The sequence below is a fragment of the Enhydra lutris genome, unplaced genomic scaffold, assembly GCF_002288905.1.
Source record: "Enhydra lutris kenyoni isolate GAN:26980312 unplaced genomic scaffold, ASM228890v2 scaffoldscaffold51, whole genome shotgun sequence".
Lineage (NCBI taxonomy): Eukaryota > Metazoa > Chordata > Mammalia > Carnivora > Mustelidae > Enhydra > Enhydra lutris.
The window spans coordinates 11,805,969-11,824,036 of NW_019154135.1; the positions used below are offsets into that span (position 1 = coordinate 11,805,969).

The following is an 18,068-nucleotide window of genomic DNA, read 5'->3' on the forward strand; positions in this document are numbered from 1 at the left end:
AAGATGTAAAGGAAAAGTATTTGAAAAATAAAATAAAAACCAGTGCTTTGAACTTAACCACCAGGTCTCTTTGAGACTAAGCTTCAAAGGTTTGTTAAGATACTTACGGCTAAGAAACTGGAGCTTGGAGAAGAATCTGCAATAAAAGAGATTTCAGGTGTTAGTTCGGAGAGCAGCCAAGCATTGGCCAGCCCTGTTCTAGTTCTAAAACCAAGGCGGCTATCACGAATCCTGGCCCCAACCTTGAGGACACCCACATGGGGGAGCAAGTCTGAAGAACACGGTCACTGTGGATTTGCAAAGCAAGAGAGAATTGATTGGGTACCCAGGCAATGACTCAACGGGTCGAGCAAACCTCAGTCATGGGCCAACAAAGTAGTGATTACTCTATCAATTTCTGATGCCACCGGCATTGCGAGGACTCAGGACAAGAAAGAAAAAGAAAAAAACTCAAAGAGGCCAAGAAGAACAAAGTTATGTTTTTTTCAGATTCTCTGTGGAGTCACAGTGGGACACGGTAAGAGAGGCACAGACCGGTCTCTGCCCTCGCATCTCTGGGGTGACGCAGTGACAGGAGCATCCTTTGTTATACCGGGTCTTGGTCCCCAGCCCTTGACAGGAGAGCCCGTAAGACTTCGGGAATTTCTGGAACGATAAGAGTGTCTTTGGGTGCTAATGAGATGCCTGAGGGCTGCCCCCGGCATAGGGCCAGGAGGGGGCCGATACCCCCAGAAAGACCATGATTCGAGAGCTGGGACTTTTTCGGCCCCACTCCCTTGACATCCAAGGTGGGGAGAGGGCTGGAGACTGAGCTAATCACCAATGACCACTCGGTTCATCAGGTACACCAACCTGATGTACCACCAGAACCACCAGAAAAACCCCAAAAGATGGGGTTCGGAATGCTTCTGGTTAGTAAACATATCAACATGCTGGGAGGTGGCCCACCCCAGTTCAACAGGGACAGAAGACCCTTCTGGGCCTCTTCCTATATACTTCATTCGAGGGTCCCTCTGAACCCTTTATAATATAAAAAAAAAAAAAGTAAAGGGGCATCTGTTTGGCTCAGCTGGTAAAGCCTCTGCCTTCGGCTCAAGTCACGATCCCAGGGTCCTGGGACCGACTCCTGCATCAGGCTCCCTGCTCAGTGAGGAGTCTGCTTGTACCCCCCACCTCCCACTTGTGCTCTCTCCCTCTCTCTCTCTCTGACAAATAAATAAAATCTTTAAAAAAAAAAAAAAAGGCAGTAAGCCAGCTAGAGTTCTATGGGTCGTTCTAGCAAATTAATCAAACCTCAGGCGGGGGTCGTGGGAACCTCCAGTTTGTAGTCAAATCGAACAAAACTGGGTGCCTGGGACCCACGACTTGGAATTGGGGGTCTGAAGTGGGGCAGTCGGGGGACAGAGCCCCTACCCATGGGGTGTGAGTCACGCCAGGTGGTTGTGTCAGAACTGAATTAAATGATAGGACACCCCTGGAATCCCCCTGGAGTGACAGGCCCACACACCCGTGTTGGGAAGTGTCACCTATGAAGGCACAGGTTTTCTCTGGCGGGTGCGTCCACCATGAAAAGTGGCTCAAACAGCAAGAAACTGGAAACAAAGTGGAGGTAGAAATTCTTGTAAAAAAAAAAAAACTAGTTCTTGGGGCTCTTGGGTGGCTCAGTCAGTCGAGCATCGGACTCTTGATCTCGCCTCAGGTCTTGAGCTCAGGGGGTGGTGAGTTCAAGCCCTGCACTAGGTCCCACTCTGGGCATGGAGCCTACTTAAAAAAAAAAACAAAAAAACAGATCTCTGTTTCCAGAATATGGAAAACCTCATTTGAACACCACATTTTATAAAAGCAGAATGATCTCGTGACAGTTCCTAATAGAAGAATGCCATCACTTGGTCTCTGAAGGGCTCTGGTCCCTGCTGATGTGTTTGGGTCCGTTGTGAAACCCGCCTGGCCTTGCCCAGCCCTGGACGAGGGCTGCTTTCTCTCTCAGAAATAGCACATGGTGTCACCTCACTGTCCGTTCTCCAGTCATGCTCTTGATCCCGTCCCCTCATATATAATCCGTGAGGAGATACCAATTCTATAAAGAGAAGCCCTGGAGGCGGGTACTGAGGGTCTCCAGACTTCACCAGTGAAAACCTGGGGGGGCCGGTCAACTTGAATTTCAGGTAAACAACGGATACCTTTCACTCTAAGTACATAATCTTGGAGACAGGCTTATCCTAAAAACCTGTTCACTGTTTCCCTGAAACTCAAATTTAGTTCAGCTAAAATTGAATAGTGGAGGGCGGGATACTATTTAAGGGAGCAGGGTCGGGTAGGCGCGCTGGGGCTCCAGCTCGCTGCTCAAGCTGACAATCACGGCGGGCTTAGGGGCAGGAGAGGGGCGACCTCTCATGGCGCACGCCTCCCTGCTGGTGATCCAGGCTCCAGCGGCTCCGTATCTGATTCTCCGTCTCTGTCACTGATTGATAAATAAGAGTCAGGGCCTCCAAGGACGTAGACACGCTTCGTAAGGCACAGACCTATCTGGCCCCATAACGCGAAAGGTCTGTCAAGCAAGATAACCCTCCAGGACCTTGAAGCATCACTGTGTTGAAAGACCCATCCAGCTCAGCCCAAGGGAGGGGGACGAATCGGGAGAACGTGCGCACGTGCTTGTGTGCAGGGGACATGCAGGGAGACGGCAAGGACGGCTTGTAACCCCTCCAAAGGCTGCACCTGCTCAGGGCGCCTTCCCGGGCAGGAAGTGGTAGACACGTAGCCTCTCAACGAGCCCCGGGTGCCGGGCCCCCCGCACGGAAAGCGACCTCTTTCCCACAACCCCACAACCTGATGTCATGAGGCAAACTCAGGCGTAAACAGGACGTGAAGGACCTCCTGGGTGCTCGGCCTCCGTGAGCCAGTGTCCGGGTAGAGACTGACTTGCCTGGAGCCTTGGATCTTCCTGCCCACAGTTCCTGTAGGATTTTTGCCTTGTCCAGGATTTCACAAATTTCCTCGGCAAGGTCCTGTATCTCTTCCAGGAAGGCCAGGTCGTTGACTTTCTCGCGACGGCCATCCGCAGCCTGGAACCTAGACAAACTTTAAATAAGTGGAATGAATATCACAAGATCGCTTCACACACGGTCCCACTTCTTGGGCGTTTCTCAGGTTCTCGAGACCCAGCGCGAACGTGCTCTCGACCAGCCTGGCACGTGTTTAGGCCTCCATCACCTACCCTGCAGAGCCCTCTCTCCGCAACCTTCGTCCCGAAGGGAAATGATCATTTTACAAAAATCTCCAGGAGCAGGAGATTGAGACAGCTGTCCTCAGTCCATCGTCCGTGATGTTCAACCCTGTGTCTGTGTATTAGCGGTTCCCCATCTGGTTTACTTGGCAATTGCCACACAGCACATCCTGGGACGGGCATTGCCGGGGACGACAGGGTCTCCTTTCAATTCCAGAAGAGCCCTCTGGCTATGGGGTGTAGGCGGGGTTCAGGAGCATGGGGTGGAAGGGGACAACCAGGCTTTGGAGATAGAGAGGTGGAAACGCACATCCCCCTGGAAGGGGACTGAGAGGATCTCGAAAGAACCCCCTGGGGAGTGTGATGTCACACCCCTTTTATTCTCTGTATCTCTGAGGCTTTGACCCCCGGGCCTTGCTGACTGCTGCCAACTCCCTCCAAGGGTGACCAAATTCCTAGAGACAGCAAAGGGCTCGCCAGGGGGTGATTTCCATGTCGGCACATCTTGCGCACCTGAAAGGACAAATCTCAGGTGTGAAGACGGGGGCTTTGGGGAGAGGGAATAATGCAAGACATCTAGGGTAGCGGTGGGAAGGGGGTCTCCACCCAGGACAGCAAGACACCTGTGCAGGGACATGGGGTGGCTCTGAGGCCCTGTGGACACCAGGACAGAGGCCAGAGAGCCCTTTCCCCAGGGGGCAGTGTTGGGGGAGGGGGTAATGGTCTGCCGTGAGGAGGAAGTCTGCAGGGAGCTGGATATTTAAGCCTCTGTCCCATTTTCAATTAGGATGTTCACAGTCTTCTCTCCTGAGGTTTTAAACACAGTATCCCTTCCCTTTGTCACATTTAGGAGAAATAAGCCCTTGGGTGTTTTTAGTTGCCTCTGGGTTTATTTTCACTTTGAGTAATCTCACCGCTTGCAGACAACAGACGTAAAATACATAAGCAATACCATCCGTCAGAGCAGTGACCTCAGCGGAAAATGCCAGGACGCATCTCAGAACAGTCACACACATATCCACACGTGCTTTGAAGGAGTGTCCCCTTGACTTCAACAGTGGGGCCCTGGAAGGCGAGTCCCGCGGGGATGGTCAGAGTGGAGGCCCCCAGAAGTTCCAGACACGTGTGCATGGACTAACGTCGTGCTGGGAAAATGCACACCATGCAGTTCTTCTTGGAAAATAAGGGCAAATTGCTATCCTATCCTCTTCTTAACCTTACGTATCTCACCTACGGCAGGAAGGAGGGTTTTCTCAACTAGTAAATAAGAGAGAATTCTTCTCACCGCCTTTGGAATCTGCACTGGCCATCTGGTCTACAGAGAGTCTCCAATTTAGTGGGAACTTATTTTTAATCAATAAGACACAGCAGATTTAAAATAAGAAATCATTGCACAAACTGCTAGGAGTGTATTGTGACCAGGTGTCCAATCACAGGCAGCATGTCCAAGACAAAGAAAAATTAAAACTGGGGGACATTTTCCTGACTAGGAAGTGGCAGAGCTCATTAGATAATGACCGGGCTTGCATGACCCTGGCCACGGTCATGTAACCTTAATGAGGTCAGAACAGATCCAACCAACACTGACCGGTGGATAAAATCAATTCAAGGTCTTTCAGGTCAGAGCCCACTTAGACACAAAGAAATGAGGCCCAGAGAGTCAAAGTGGGTTTGCTGAAAGTGAGCACAGTGACACAGCTGAGCCAGGACCAGACCCGCCCAGCCACACACTCGCCGTAACCTGTCACTGACACCCCACAGGAACCTCACCTGTTAAAGGGCGTCCTTCACCTCCAGTGGGTCAGAATTCCAAAAGCCCAAGAAAGCACTTATCATTTCTGAATAAAGGATTAAAAGGAAGCTCTCCTGGGAACCCAGAGAATTAGCACACGATAGAAAATACTGTAATTCAAGACAAATTTCCCTGTGATTAACTGGTTGTGTGGGTTTTTTTTCTTTTCTTTCTTTTTTTTTAAGATTTTTAAAAAGATTTTATTTATTTATTGGAGAAAGCAAGGGAGCACAAGCAGGGGGAGGGGCAGAGGAAGAGGGAGAAACAGACTCCTTGCTGAGCAGAGAGCCCAATGTGGCACTTGATCCCAGGACCCTGAGATCATGTCCTGAGCCAAAGACAGAGGCTTAACCCACTGAGCCACCCAGGCACCCCTAAGATTTTATTTTTGAGTAATCTCTGCACCCAACATGGGGCTCAAACGCACAACCCCAAGGTCAAGAGTCACACGCTCCACCGACTGGGCTGGCCAGGCATCCCGTACTTTTTTTTCTAATTGTTATTTCAAAACTACCTCGGTTGTCTGGAAAACCAGATTAGGAACTATTACTAACATGAGAAATGTTTACAGCAGAAAAAAATACAAAGAAAATCCCAGATAAAATATTGATGTGTGTGTGCTCGTGGTGCCCCAGGGAAATCCCAGAACTGTAATAGGATTGGGGTGGACAGCAATTTCCACGTTCCTGAGTCCAGATGTGTCTTTGGTCTGTTACCAAGGAATACCTCGCAAGGTATAGAACGCTGTAGGGGGTGGTGGGATCAGGACACGTAAAAAGGCCACTTGCAAAAGAATCAGGAAGAAAAGGAGAAGTCACTTGCCAGGTGACGGAACTTCCTTCTCCGCCCTCAGACCACTAGTGAAACCATCCTTTCAGAGGACCAGGAACCAAGGGTCGGCTCTAGCAACACTCACACGTTCCCAGAAAATGGTCTGAGGATCTCAGAAGCAGGAAAATCGCTCAGGTCCACCCCTCAGGTTCCCAACTGAAGGTTCCCATGGGGTCAGAGTGTTTCTCAAATGGTGTGTCCCTTGAAAAGTCTTCTGAATTACATAGTAGGGTCCATGTCCAGTGTGGAACATGGGGCTCGAACTCACAACCCTGAGATCAAGACCTGAGCTGAGGTCAAAAGTGGGATGCTCGACCAACTGAGCCATGCAGGAGCCCCAGAAAATCCTCTTTGAAATAGGACCCTAATATTACATACCTAACAGGGCTGGTGGAGGGTCAGCAGAGGGACAGTGTGTAAGACCTCAGCCCAGAGTCCAGCACCCAGCTGTCTGTACACAAGCACGACGGGCAAAGCCAACAGCCCTGGCCCCGGGATAGGCTCAGTTTTAGCCTAAGAGCTGCAGGGACAAGCAAGCAAGATGAAACAATACATTTTTCTATCACCATCTCTGCTATTTTCCCCTGTTAGTTAGGACAAGACCAGTTCCTACAGAATTAGAATGATTTCTTAAGACATCAGAGCCAAGGGCACCTGGGTGGCTCAGTGGGTTAAGCCTCTGCCTTCGGCTCAGGTCATGAACTCAGGGTCCTGGGATCGAGCTCCGCATAGGGATCTCTGCTCAGCGGGGAGCCTGCTTCTCCCTCTGACCTTCCCCTGGCTCGTGATCTCTCTCTCTATCTCTCAAATAAATGAAATCTTTGGAAACAAACAAACAAACAAAAGAATAAATAGTTGACACACCCAATAAGACAACAGACCTTAAGAGCATTATGATCTGCAGAAAACGATAAACCAATCTCCTGAAGTTATAATCTATATAATTCAACTTATGTAACCTTATATAAATGTATCTAAATTATGTATAATGATACGTAATATAATTTATATGTAATTATATCTCTAAGGAGAAGAGTAGGGAGGCACAGAACACGCTACAACTTGCTGGGGACAAGATGAGGATGGGGGTGAGCATGGCGATACAGAAAGAACATGGGGATTTTCTGTGCATTGATCAAACCAATACAAGATATTGATTGTGATGGTGGTTACATGAACCTATACGAGAGATCAAATTGTATAGCAATACACACACACACACACACACACACACACACACACACAAATGAGTGGATGTAAAACTGATGAAAACAGAATAAGACCTATAGTCTACTTAACAGTATGGTACCCATGTCAACTTCCTGGTTTTTATATCATACTAGAGTTACAGAAGATGTCACTATTTGAGGAAACTGAACTCAATGAACTGTTTTACAACTCTTTAGATCTATAATCACTTCAAGATGGAAGTTAAAAAATAAAGTCAAAAAATAAGTGTCAAACTCAGGCAACAAAATTTACAACTTATATGACAAAAGGTTTACCTCCTTAATATGTAAAGAGTCTCTGGAAATCAAGAAGAAAAATTGTGAATCAAGAGAAAAAATGGACAAAGGACATGAATAAATATTTCCTAGGAAAATAAGTAGAAGCTGTACATGGAGATACAGAAATAGGTTCAACATCCCCATAATAAGAAAAAAGCAAATAAAACGGCACTGATGTATCATTTCTCATCAGTTTCCTGACAGAAATATAGAAGTTCAACCAGATCTTTCCTGGTCTCACTGCAGGGAAAAAAACTATCCTCACATCTTGGAAGACAGAATGCAGAATATTACAATCTCCATAAAGGAGCCTTTGGAAAACGCCATCAAAATTAAAAATGTATTCATCCCTTGACTTACAATTCTGCTTCTAGAAATCACTCCTACAGATACACATACGCAAGTATGAAGCGGCCAAAGCCATTAGGAAAATACAGCAAAATGCTGGAGTTAGTAAGTCAATAGTGTAGAAAGTGAAATAAAAATTACTCCATTCACATAAAAAAGCAACAAAGAGGAAAACCAGAGTAGAGTAGAGTCAATAAAAGCAGAAAGCCAGTGCCGATACACAAATCCAATATATCAAGTATAAACAGTCCATACATTAAATGGCAAAGACTGTCAGACTGGATAATAAAGCGAGATTTAACTATATGCTGTCCAAACTGTAAATCTGTAAAGACACAGACAGCCAAAAGGTTAAGAGATGGGAAAAGATCTATCATGAGACACTAAGCCAAAGAAAACTACATCTACATAAATATCCAACAAGGCCGTCTTCAAAACACGGGCTATAACCAGGGAGAAAGAGATTATGTATCCTTCTATGATACATTGTGCAGTTCGCATGTTATTTGTTGCACACATAAGAAACCACATTCTGTGCATCAGATACGTCGTTGTACAGCATCCCTTGGTCACGTGAAATGAGTCCTTGAGGAAAATCTAACAATTCGAATGCGTGTCTGCTAACACCAGAGCTTTGAAGGAAACAGAGCAAGAACCAATAGCACTGAAAAGAAAAAGAAAAATCTACAATTGTGATTGGAGACTTCAGTTCCTTTCTTGTTAATTTATAGAACAAGTGGACAGAAAATCAGTAAAGACTTGAAGACTTGCACAACATCCCACCCACCAGCGGAAGGCAAATCGTTTCTTCGGGTTCACATTAAATATTCATTAAAGGAGAATATAGGCTAGGACGGTAAAAAAGAAAAAGAAAAAGAAAAAAAAACTCACAAAGTTAAGAAGACTGAAATCACATAGTGTTCTCTGACCACAGTGGAATTACATATAAATTTGTAATAAAAAGACTTAAGGAAAATCTTCAAATGTTTAGAAAGAAAGCATCTGATCTACAAATAACCCGTGAGTGGCGTTCGGTTAATAGTTTGAACTTACCGCCAATGAAAAGACATCATGTCAGAATTCATGATGGCTTCATGCAGTGCCCAGAAAAAAACACAGAGCTTTTAACCTTTACATTAAAAGAAGGTCTAAAATCAATGATCTAAATCTGAACCTAGAGAAAGTAGGTAAACAAGAACACGTTACACTTTCTAAGTCATAGAAAGAAAAAGAGTCCAGGCAAGAAAAGCAAGAAGTAAAACCGCATTTCCAGACGCATGATCATGGATGCAGAAAGTCCTAAGGGATATATTACAAAGCCACTAGCAGTTAGTGTCCACATTACGAGTTTTTTAAACAGGGTCACCTGAGTGGCTCAGTCAGTAAAGCGTGCAAGTCTTGAGCTCAGGGTTGTGAGTTCAAGCCCCAGGTTGGGCTGGAGCCTACTTAAAAAAAAAAAAAAAAAAGATGGCCAAGTTCATCAAGATCATAAACCATCAGGGAAATGTAAATCAAAACCACAAAGAGACCCGGATGGCTACACCCGAAGGACAGGGGAGGGTATGGATCAACTAAGCCCTTATGCACCGCAGCTGGGAAGGAGAGGGGGAGCTATCCTGGAAACAATGAGTTTCTCGAAACATTAAACACAGAGTCACCATCTGACCTCCCATACACCCAAGACAAACGAAAATGTAAGTTCATACTTATACGAACTTAAGATGCATAGTCAGAGCAGTGTAATTCATAATAAACAAAACATACGAACCCCTCAGTCAGCTACACAACAGAACGTGGCAGCAATGAAAGGGAATGAAGGGGCCGACACCTCCCACCCGACGAAACTTCGAGACGTCCCACTAAGTGGAAGAAGCCAGTTACAAAAACACCTATAAATGGTGTATTTCCATCTCTGAGACTTCCGGAGCAGTCCAATCTCTAGCCCCAGAAAACAGGTGAGTGGATGGGTAGGCTAGGAGCTGGGGAGTCGGAGAGAAAATGGGGCATAAATGCTAATGAATACAGGTGCTTTGGATTTTTTTGGGGGGAGGTGATGAAAAACGTCCTAAAATTGTGGCGATGGAGGCACAGCTCTGTTAATACACCACAAACTATCAACTTCCACACCTTAATTAAGTGTCGTGTTATGGTATGTGAATTAATTCTCTATAAGGCTTTATTTTCAATGTAATTCCAATCAAAATCCCAGCAGGTTTTTTTGTAAAAATAAACAAGTGGATTTTAAAGTTTATATGGGGGAAGCCTGGGTGGCTCAGTTGGTTAAGCAGCTGCCTTCAGCTCGGGTCATGATCCCGGAGTCCTGGGATCGAGTCCCTGTATCAGGCTCCCTGATCGGCTGGGAGCCTGCTTCTCCCTCTGCCTGCTGCCCCCCCGCTTTTGCTCTCTCTCTCTCTCTCTCTCTCTCTGTCTGACAAATAAATAAATAAAATCTTTAAAAATAAAATAAAGTTTACATGGAAATTCAAGAGCTAGAAAAGCTAAAGTAATTTTGAAAAACACAATAAAGATGAAGGTCTCATATCCCCTCATTTCGAGACCTTCACTACAGTGATAGTTACTGAGAATATGTATCATAGGATCACTAAAATAGGAGAGTGCAACAACACAACTCCCGTATTATTACTGGATTAGTCGGCTCTTAACCAAAGCACCAACATGGTTTAGTGGGCAGAGGATAGCCTTTTCGACGAATGGTGCTAGCACAGCTGAGTTCCCATAAGTTAAAATACAAGGTAAAGTTCAACACGTGCCCCACGTCATAGACAGAAATTAACTCCAAATGGATCGTGCACCTAAACAAAAAGCTAAAACTGTAAAACCCCTAAAAGAAGGAGAAAAATCTTCTTTCCTCTAGGAGGACATCTTTAAGACCTTCACTGAGATAAATTATCCCGTTAAGAAGTAACACAAAAAGCACCAAAACAAACAAGAAATCTGCTGCTCTTCAAAGACGGGTCACAGCTGGGAACAAAATAGTCATGATACATCTTTCACATCAATGACTTGTATCCACAATATGTAAAGAACCCTAAGAATTCAATAAAAACCAAGATTAAAATGCAGCGACTAATTGTAAAAAGATTTGACCAAACACTTCACACACACAAAGTTCACATGGCCAGGAAACACATGAAAAGAGAATTCACCATCTCTCTTATGGCTCCCAGACCCAAATCCAACATGTGGAGGGTCCCCACCCTCTTCACAACACCAAGCCATCGTCAGACACCAGCAGAGTGTCCAAGGATTCTGTGCACTTCTGACACCATCTACGCAGAGACAGCATCAGACCCCACAGGTGAAGGGCTTGGACCCCAGCACCGTCCCAGCTCCTCTCCAGACGCCAGCTGCTGTCATTGGTGCTTCTGACCACCTGCTACACACCGGAGCTCCAACGGTCCCCTCCGAAGGCCTGATTAATTTGCTGGGATGACGCATAGAACTCAGGGAAACACTTAGGTTTACCAGTTTATTAAAGGATATAACAAAAGATACCAGCCAACAGTCAGAGGGAACAGCTGCCCCAGAGGAGGTCTGGGGAGGGGGTGCGGGCCTCCCTGCCTCCCCGGGAAGCACTGTCCCCAAACTCCCTGTGGTCACCAACACGGAAGCTCTCCGAACCCCGTCCTTTTGGGTTTTCATGAGGGCCCCTTACATGTGCAGGATGGATTACATCATGGGCCATTGGCTGATTGAACCTTCAAGCCCTCACCCCTCCTGGGAAGGGAGGGGCAGGGGTGGGGAGTGGAGCCTGAAAGATCCAACCCTCTAATCACCAGATTGGCTCCCCCGGCAACCAGTACCCACCCCCACCCCACCCCCACCCGGGGAGGGACCCAAAAGTCACCGTGATTAGCAAAACAAAAACAAATCCTGGGCATTTAGGAAATCCCCCCCAGACTGAGGGCGGGAGCCAGAAACCAGGGATGAAAACCATCAGTCCGATGACCACGTACGCGCGTCTTAGAAATCACAGTATGACCGCACCGTTCACGATCGGAGAAATGCCAAAACTACACTCAGATAACGAGACTCGACCCTGAGAATGGCTGAAAGTAACAGCAAGAAGTGGGGCGTCTGGGCCTCGCACACGGATGTGAGGAGCGGAACGTCGCACACGCGCTCTGGGAACCAGTGCAGTAGTGTGTTCTGCAGCTAAACGCCCACGAAACCCCCATCCCAGGGGGAGATGAGCGGCACGCCCATCCTTGAGCAAGGAAGGGATCAACACGATGGGGGGCGTCTACACCGTGCAGTGTGGAGAGAGCAAGATGGGAGACCCTTGCACTGAACCACGGCGCCAGCAGCCACGAGACACAGCCCCAACCCGGCGCAGCCGACGGATACCCCCAGAGCGGAGGACCAGCAGAGCCCCAGGGGCTGAGCCAGTGCTGGTGCTGGGTGGGCTCTTGGCTAAGCTCCGGGAAGGGGCCTGGACATAACCCCCAGGAAGACAGTGAACTTGCCTTTCCTCTGCGGCTCCCTAGAGAGAAAACTGTAAAGGAGAAGGAAAGGGCCTGGAGGCGACAAAGAAGGTGCAATTAGTTCCATGGTTGCAGCCCCATAGAAAAAATGAGACCATGCGGGGTCCGTAAGTGTCACCGACAAGGGCATCCTGATGTTCCCGTCTCCCAACACCCTGACGATTCCCCTTCATTTCCAAGGTCACGAATGGAGAGGGGACCCAAAACGTCTGGAACAAGATCAACCCCAGGGGCCTCTGGTCTGGTGGAACAAGTCCAGGAGGATAGAGTCCGGAAGGAAACACTCCTAACAACGATGCCACAGAGAGGCCACGAAGAAAACTACTCCAGGGCCAGGGTTTCCTGCGGAAGGGGACCTGTGACCACGGAGGGGTGCAGCCCGACAGTGTGAGGGCTAGAGGAGGGACAGCATAAAGGGGGAGGGGACAGACACGTGTGATCGCAGAAGGACAGACGGGGCCGTGAGCATGGACAGAATCCTCCTGAACTCCCTCTCGAGCACCCGTACTCCTGGATGTCCCCCACATCCTCCATCCTTTTAAGGGACAAGGATGGAACTCTTAGCTGCCTTGGAAGGAGATCGAGCCTTCGGCTGGTTATAAAGGACCCTGGAATGGACAGAAGTGGAAAGGCAGAAACGGGGCCGACACGCAGGTCAGGGTGCAAAGTGTGCTCAGGAAACCCAGAAGCCGGGAGGAGCGGCATGAGTCAGACCGTAGGGCAGGAGGGACGGGAGGGGATCCTCAAGGGCTCGGGGTGGACCTGAGAAGGAAGAAACAGGACAAAGCCAAGAGGAGGGCATGAGGACCGCGGGAGAGCAGGGCGCCCCATGCCAGAGAGAAGACAGTCCCGGGGTGTGTGGTGTCTGCCACGGAGTCGTCCACGTAGAAAGGGGGTGACGGGCACGTGGGCATGAGATGTGCTTTTGTGCCATGGCTTTGCCTTAAAAGCACAGGAATGATGCCTGGCACTGAGTGAGAACATCCGCTTAACCTGCTTCCCGGGAGGACTCACACGGGAGCCCTGAGACCCTCCTGTCAGGGCCAAGGCCAGGCTCCCCACAAAGCCACGAATAAGAAAGTCGATTTTCATACTCACGTCCTCCAGCAGGTGAAACAGAGGACTTGTGCCCAGGATGAACTTTCCTGGGGGCGTGACAAAGGGCGTGAAAATCCACACACTAAACTCAACCGTGAAAACATTTAAAGAGACTTGAAATGGACACTTGGGCTCTCTGACTCGTGGAAGCCAAGCCAGCTCCCACCGCAGGGCAATCAGAAGGGAGTCCTGGTGCAGCTTTGAAGGTCAAGGCAGTTCACGGCTGAACCACGAGGGGGACAAGCCAGCAGTGCGGCCAGGTGGCAGGTCCCAGCCGGGAGCTGCACGAGGCCGTGTTCTCGCTCCCCTGCATCCGTCCCCTACACTGTCTCCGAGTGTCTCTTCCTGCCTCACCTTGCACCTGTCAGACCACTGCCTCGGGCACCTGTAGACGCCGAGGGGCATTTCATTCCTGTTCCCTGCTGCCCCCGCCAGGCACAGCCGGCCCCCCCGGATCGGGTGCAAAACCCTGTCAGCAGGTTTGGGAGAGTCCCTGAGTTTCAGCGAAGTGAAGGAGGGGGTGAGGAAGTGGGGAGCACGGTGGGGGGAAGGGGGTAGCTCTTTCATGGTGAGGAACCACAGTCTCTCAGGGTTACAGCCGAGCAATTAGAACTCGCTATCACTACCGGCCACACATGGTGCCAGGAGTCTCTTGGACTTTGTTCTCTAAACTCATGGCGCTGGAGGCAGGGAAGCGAGACCCGAGGTTCAGAGAGGTCGAGGAACATGCACAGATGCCCACAAGTAAGCAGGAGCGGGGCCATTGTTTGGGGTCAAAGCCCACGTTTCGAACTTCAACAGCACCTCGGTGTCCGTTCTGAGGGAGGAAGCGACGGGACAGGGAGGCCGGCAAGCTCGAGGCCTCCTAAACCTAAATCAGCAAGAGGCCTTTACGCTGGTAAACTCCTACCCTCGCCTCGCACGCAAGAAGACCCCTGACTACTCCGGGGTTCAGACTTCAGACAGCTCCTGAACGATTTCCTCTCTGTCATACTTTTAGATCACCTGTCGCAAAAACATGTCTAAGCACCCCGGATAAACATCGTACCAGACGTGTCCAAGATGACCTGGAAACTTCTGGTTTTCTGCTTCTAACTGCAAGTGGAGAGATGAGGATCGGATAGGTCTTAGAGCAGCAACGCCGGGAAGCGCAGACGAAACCAAACGCAGATTTCATGCCTGGCACAGTCGAATGATCAGCCCCTTCCCTTGGTCTCTACCTCTGCTGAATGAAGCTCCTCGAGCATTCGGGATCCTCAAAGCCAAACCCCCTTTTCCTGACTCTTCTCCCAGGACACACATAGGCTTTTTCTCTGAGTGGTCTTCGATGCCAACAGACCCCCCTCAGGCTGCCACAGGGTGCCTTGGCTTGAGGAAGTGCCACCTGTCCCAAGTAGGTCAACAAGAAGGCGATAAACACCACTGTTCACCTGACCGCAGCCACACAGGATCCCGGTCCGAAAGAGCACAGCAGGAAAACCCCAGGGGGAGCCCCTCACAGACGCTGGCTTGGCGGCACCCGGCACCAAAACGCACTGTTGGCCAAGAGAGTAATTCCGAAGCCGGACGTCTCAGCTACAGAAAACACACTTACCTGCGAGTGACATTTGTGAATCAGCGGTCGCTTTGCGGTCCCAGCGACAGCCGTGAAAAGACCTCCCGAAACCAGTCGTTAGCCACAGACGTTCTCACAGGAGTCTGCACTTACCACCCCTGATCTTCTTGTAACCGTGGATCCCGTCATGTGCGGCTCCCCGACCTCCCCCGAACCATGAGGCTTTCCTCAAAGCATCCTGCCCGCTCCCATGAGTCCCAAAGGGGGCGCTTGTGTTTCTCTTACCGCAAATGGCGCTCCATCGGGCCCACATAGCTCGTGTTCCTGCAGGCTGAGCCCGTGTTGCAGAGAAGGGCCTGCACAAAGGGGAAGACGCCTCGGCTGGGCAGGTCCCGGGCTTGCAAAAAACCTGAGAGTTGAGGCAAGGAAGAAACGAGTCCGTACAACCGGGACCAGACATCAGTGCGCCTTTGTCAGAAGGGTAGTGTCTTAGATGGTGTTATTCTGTCATTAATCTTGTAATTAATTTAAAGGATTGGGGATGCCTGCGTGGCTCCCTCCATGAAGCGTCTGCCTTTGGTTCAGATCATGATCCTGGGTTCCTGAGATCGAGTCCCGCATCGGGCTCCCTGCTCAGCGGGGAGCCTGCTTCTCCCTCTCCCTCTGTCCTTCCCCTGCCCCGTTCATGCTCTCTCTTGCTCTCTCTCAAACAAAGACATTAAATCTTTAAGAAAATTAAAAAAATAAAAGTCAGAGGGCTCAAAGAAGAGAGAGGGAGGGAGACAGGAAAGGAAGGAGGCCTTCCTACGCAGCAGCTCTCCCCCAGGATCCGCGCTCACGCTGCAAGGCCATGTGGCTCGCCCTGGCCTTAGAAAACCAAGATTCATCAGGTCGCTGTATTCCCTGCTCCTGCCCCCTCCCCAGCCCTGCCTCCAGATACAGTGCTCCCTAGACACGCACAGGAGGGAGGTTGTTAAAGATCATAATCTAGTTGTTAAAGATCGTATAATGCAAAGAAGTTTAAGAAAAGTGGATAGGATGCAAGGGTTTTCAGGACAAATGTTGCCACAACAAGGCACCCGGCTTGATCATGAGTGGGCCATCTGTGTCCCCCCACCCTGCCCGCCCTCCAGGCCCCCGACGGTTGGACGGTAACGGTGAGGATGCTGAGGAGTGCGGGCAACTTGGAAGTTACTGATCTAACAGGAGCAGCTCACAGAACCATGGGGGAAGGCTTTCCCCCTGAATCTAGTTTGGTCCAGGAAAGGATCGTGCTTTCCAAGACAGGGAGAACCACGATGCCCAGGGTTCGGTCAACATGATGCTTGCATGCAGAGGGCAGTCACTAAACGTTGGATGTGTGAATCGATGCAAGAATGAACGACCAAATGGATGAATGAATGAATGAATGAATGAAAATGAATGAGCAGGCTTTTAAGCTAGACGGGTGAATGGAGATCTTAGCTAACACAAGGCTCAGTGTGCTAAGGAGAACAGACAGAGATATGGGGTCATAGCCCCAGCTAGTAGGAAGAAACATGTTTCCCGAGTGTAATTTATGGGTCCTCCCTGCCTCAGGGACATGTGTCAGGAACGGTGGCCCCCACAGTGGGTGCTCAGCGGGTCAGCGATAGGCGACTCTAGTCCTGGACGTACTTTGTCTCCAAGACTAGCAACCTGGCATGGGGACTGTGGGAAGGGTGAGGGAGAGGTTATAGATGTGTCAGTCCCTTCTTATGTGCCAAGCCCTGTGCTGGGACACTCACAACTGACTTTCTTGCTGAGTCCTTGGGACAGCTCCAGAAGCCGGTAAAATTCGCTTCTTGTCACGGAGAAAAGACTCCCCGAGGAGTCCGCACAGCCCGGGGACGGCAAGGTGAGGCTTCCAGGCGTGTCCTTCCGGGACTGTGGCTCCCGGGCCCCTTCGAGGCTCTGACGAAGCCTTCTCCTCCCTGCCATTGCTCACCAGCACCCACGTCTGAGAAGCACCTTCAGGCGTCCCGTCGCCACGTTCTGGCGGGACAGTGTTCCTGATGACCACGGCTGGAACACGTGTCAGCGAGTAGTCAGATAAGGAACATCACAGGCGGCTCTTCCCGTGGGGCCACCGGGACTGACTAGCGGACGTTGTACTGTCCTTTCGATGCTGTTATTGACAAAAACACTCAAAAACGTTTTTCCACTGTTGCCTCGGGCCCTTCCCTCAGGCCTTCATGCTCCAGGTCTCGGGCTCCCGCATGCCCTTAGGGGTTGACCATTCTCTGCAGCAAACAAAGCCTTTGAAGGATGTGACCTGTCTGTGTACTCCTCCAGCCCCGTCCTGCTTCTCGGGCGTTGGGACTCCTTTAAGTCCCACTTCTCCCCAAGCCGCTTGCTCTGCCTGGATCTTTCCTCTCCTGCACACCTTAGTGCAGCAAAGTTTCACCAGCCGGTTTCCCGGTAGCCTTTCCCCACATGGCTCGGCCACCCGCCCTCTGGGCTCACGCGACACTCTTGCCACTGTACTGTACTCGTTGCCCAACAGCAAGTTCCGGAAGGACAGGGAGAACGGCCTGTCCACTACGCTAACCTCAGCAAGGCCTTCGATACGGCCGGCCCGCAACGCGTGTTTGCCCAATGAGTAAATGAATTATTTTGGAGAGTGACATGCTATTTTAGATAAAGGCCATTTTTTTTTTTTTTTAAGATTTTATTTCTTTGACAGAGAGAGAGAGAACACAAGCAGGCAGAGCAGCCGGCAGAAGCAGCGTCCAGCTGAGCAGGGAGCCCGACATGGGGCTCAGTCCCAGGACCCCGGGATCACGACCTGAGCTGAAGGCAGACACTGAACTGGCTGAGCCAGTTCATGTAACATTTTCAGAATTAACCACAATATCCATATTTCCAGTGGCATAAATCCAGTAGAAAGAAAACGGGCTGTCATTTCTGCAGCAGCAATGCTGTTGGGATTTCAAACCAGACAAACAAAAGGGTCTTTTTGATAAAGTTCCTGAATCAGAGGAAGTTAGTCAGTAATGGGTTATCAGTATGTCACCACCATCATTTTCACCACCATCATCACCATCAACACCATATCACCATCAACACCTTTGTCACCATCATCACCATCACCATCACCATCAACACCATCACCATCACCATCATCATCACCATCAACACCATCACCATCACCATCATCACCAGTATCATCATCACCATCAACACC

At 49.6% G+C, this 18,068-nt stretch overlaps 1 protein-coding gene across 1 annotated transcript in view; it reads right to left on the reverse strand.

Moving 5' to 3' along the window:
* Positions 1 to 18,068, reverse strand: part of LOC111157011 (ATP binding cassette subfamily A member 13) — a 326,661-nt gene that overhangs the window by 307,553 nt on the left and 1,040 nt on the right. Inside the window, exons 3-5 of the mRNA XM_022518213.1 lie at positions 15,149 to 15,272; positions 2,927 to 3,081; positions 108 to 136 (exon numbers count right to left, since the gene is read on the reverse strand). Coding sequence (XP_022373921.1) covers positions 108 to 136; positions 2,927 to 3,081; positions 15,149 to 15,272 — 308 coding nt within the window. The remainder of the gene's footprint in view (positions 1 to 107; positions 137 to 2,926; positions 3,082 to 15,148; positions 15,273 to 18,068) is intronic.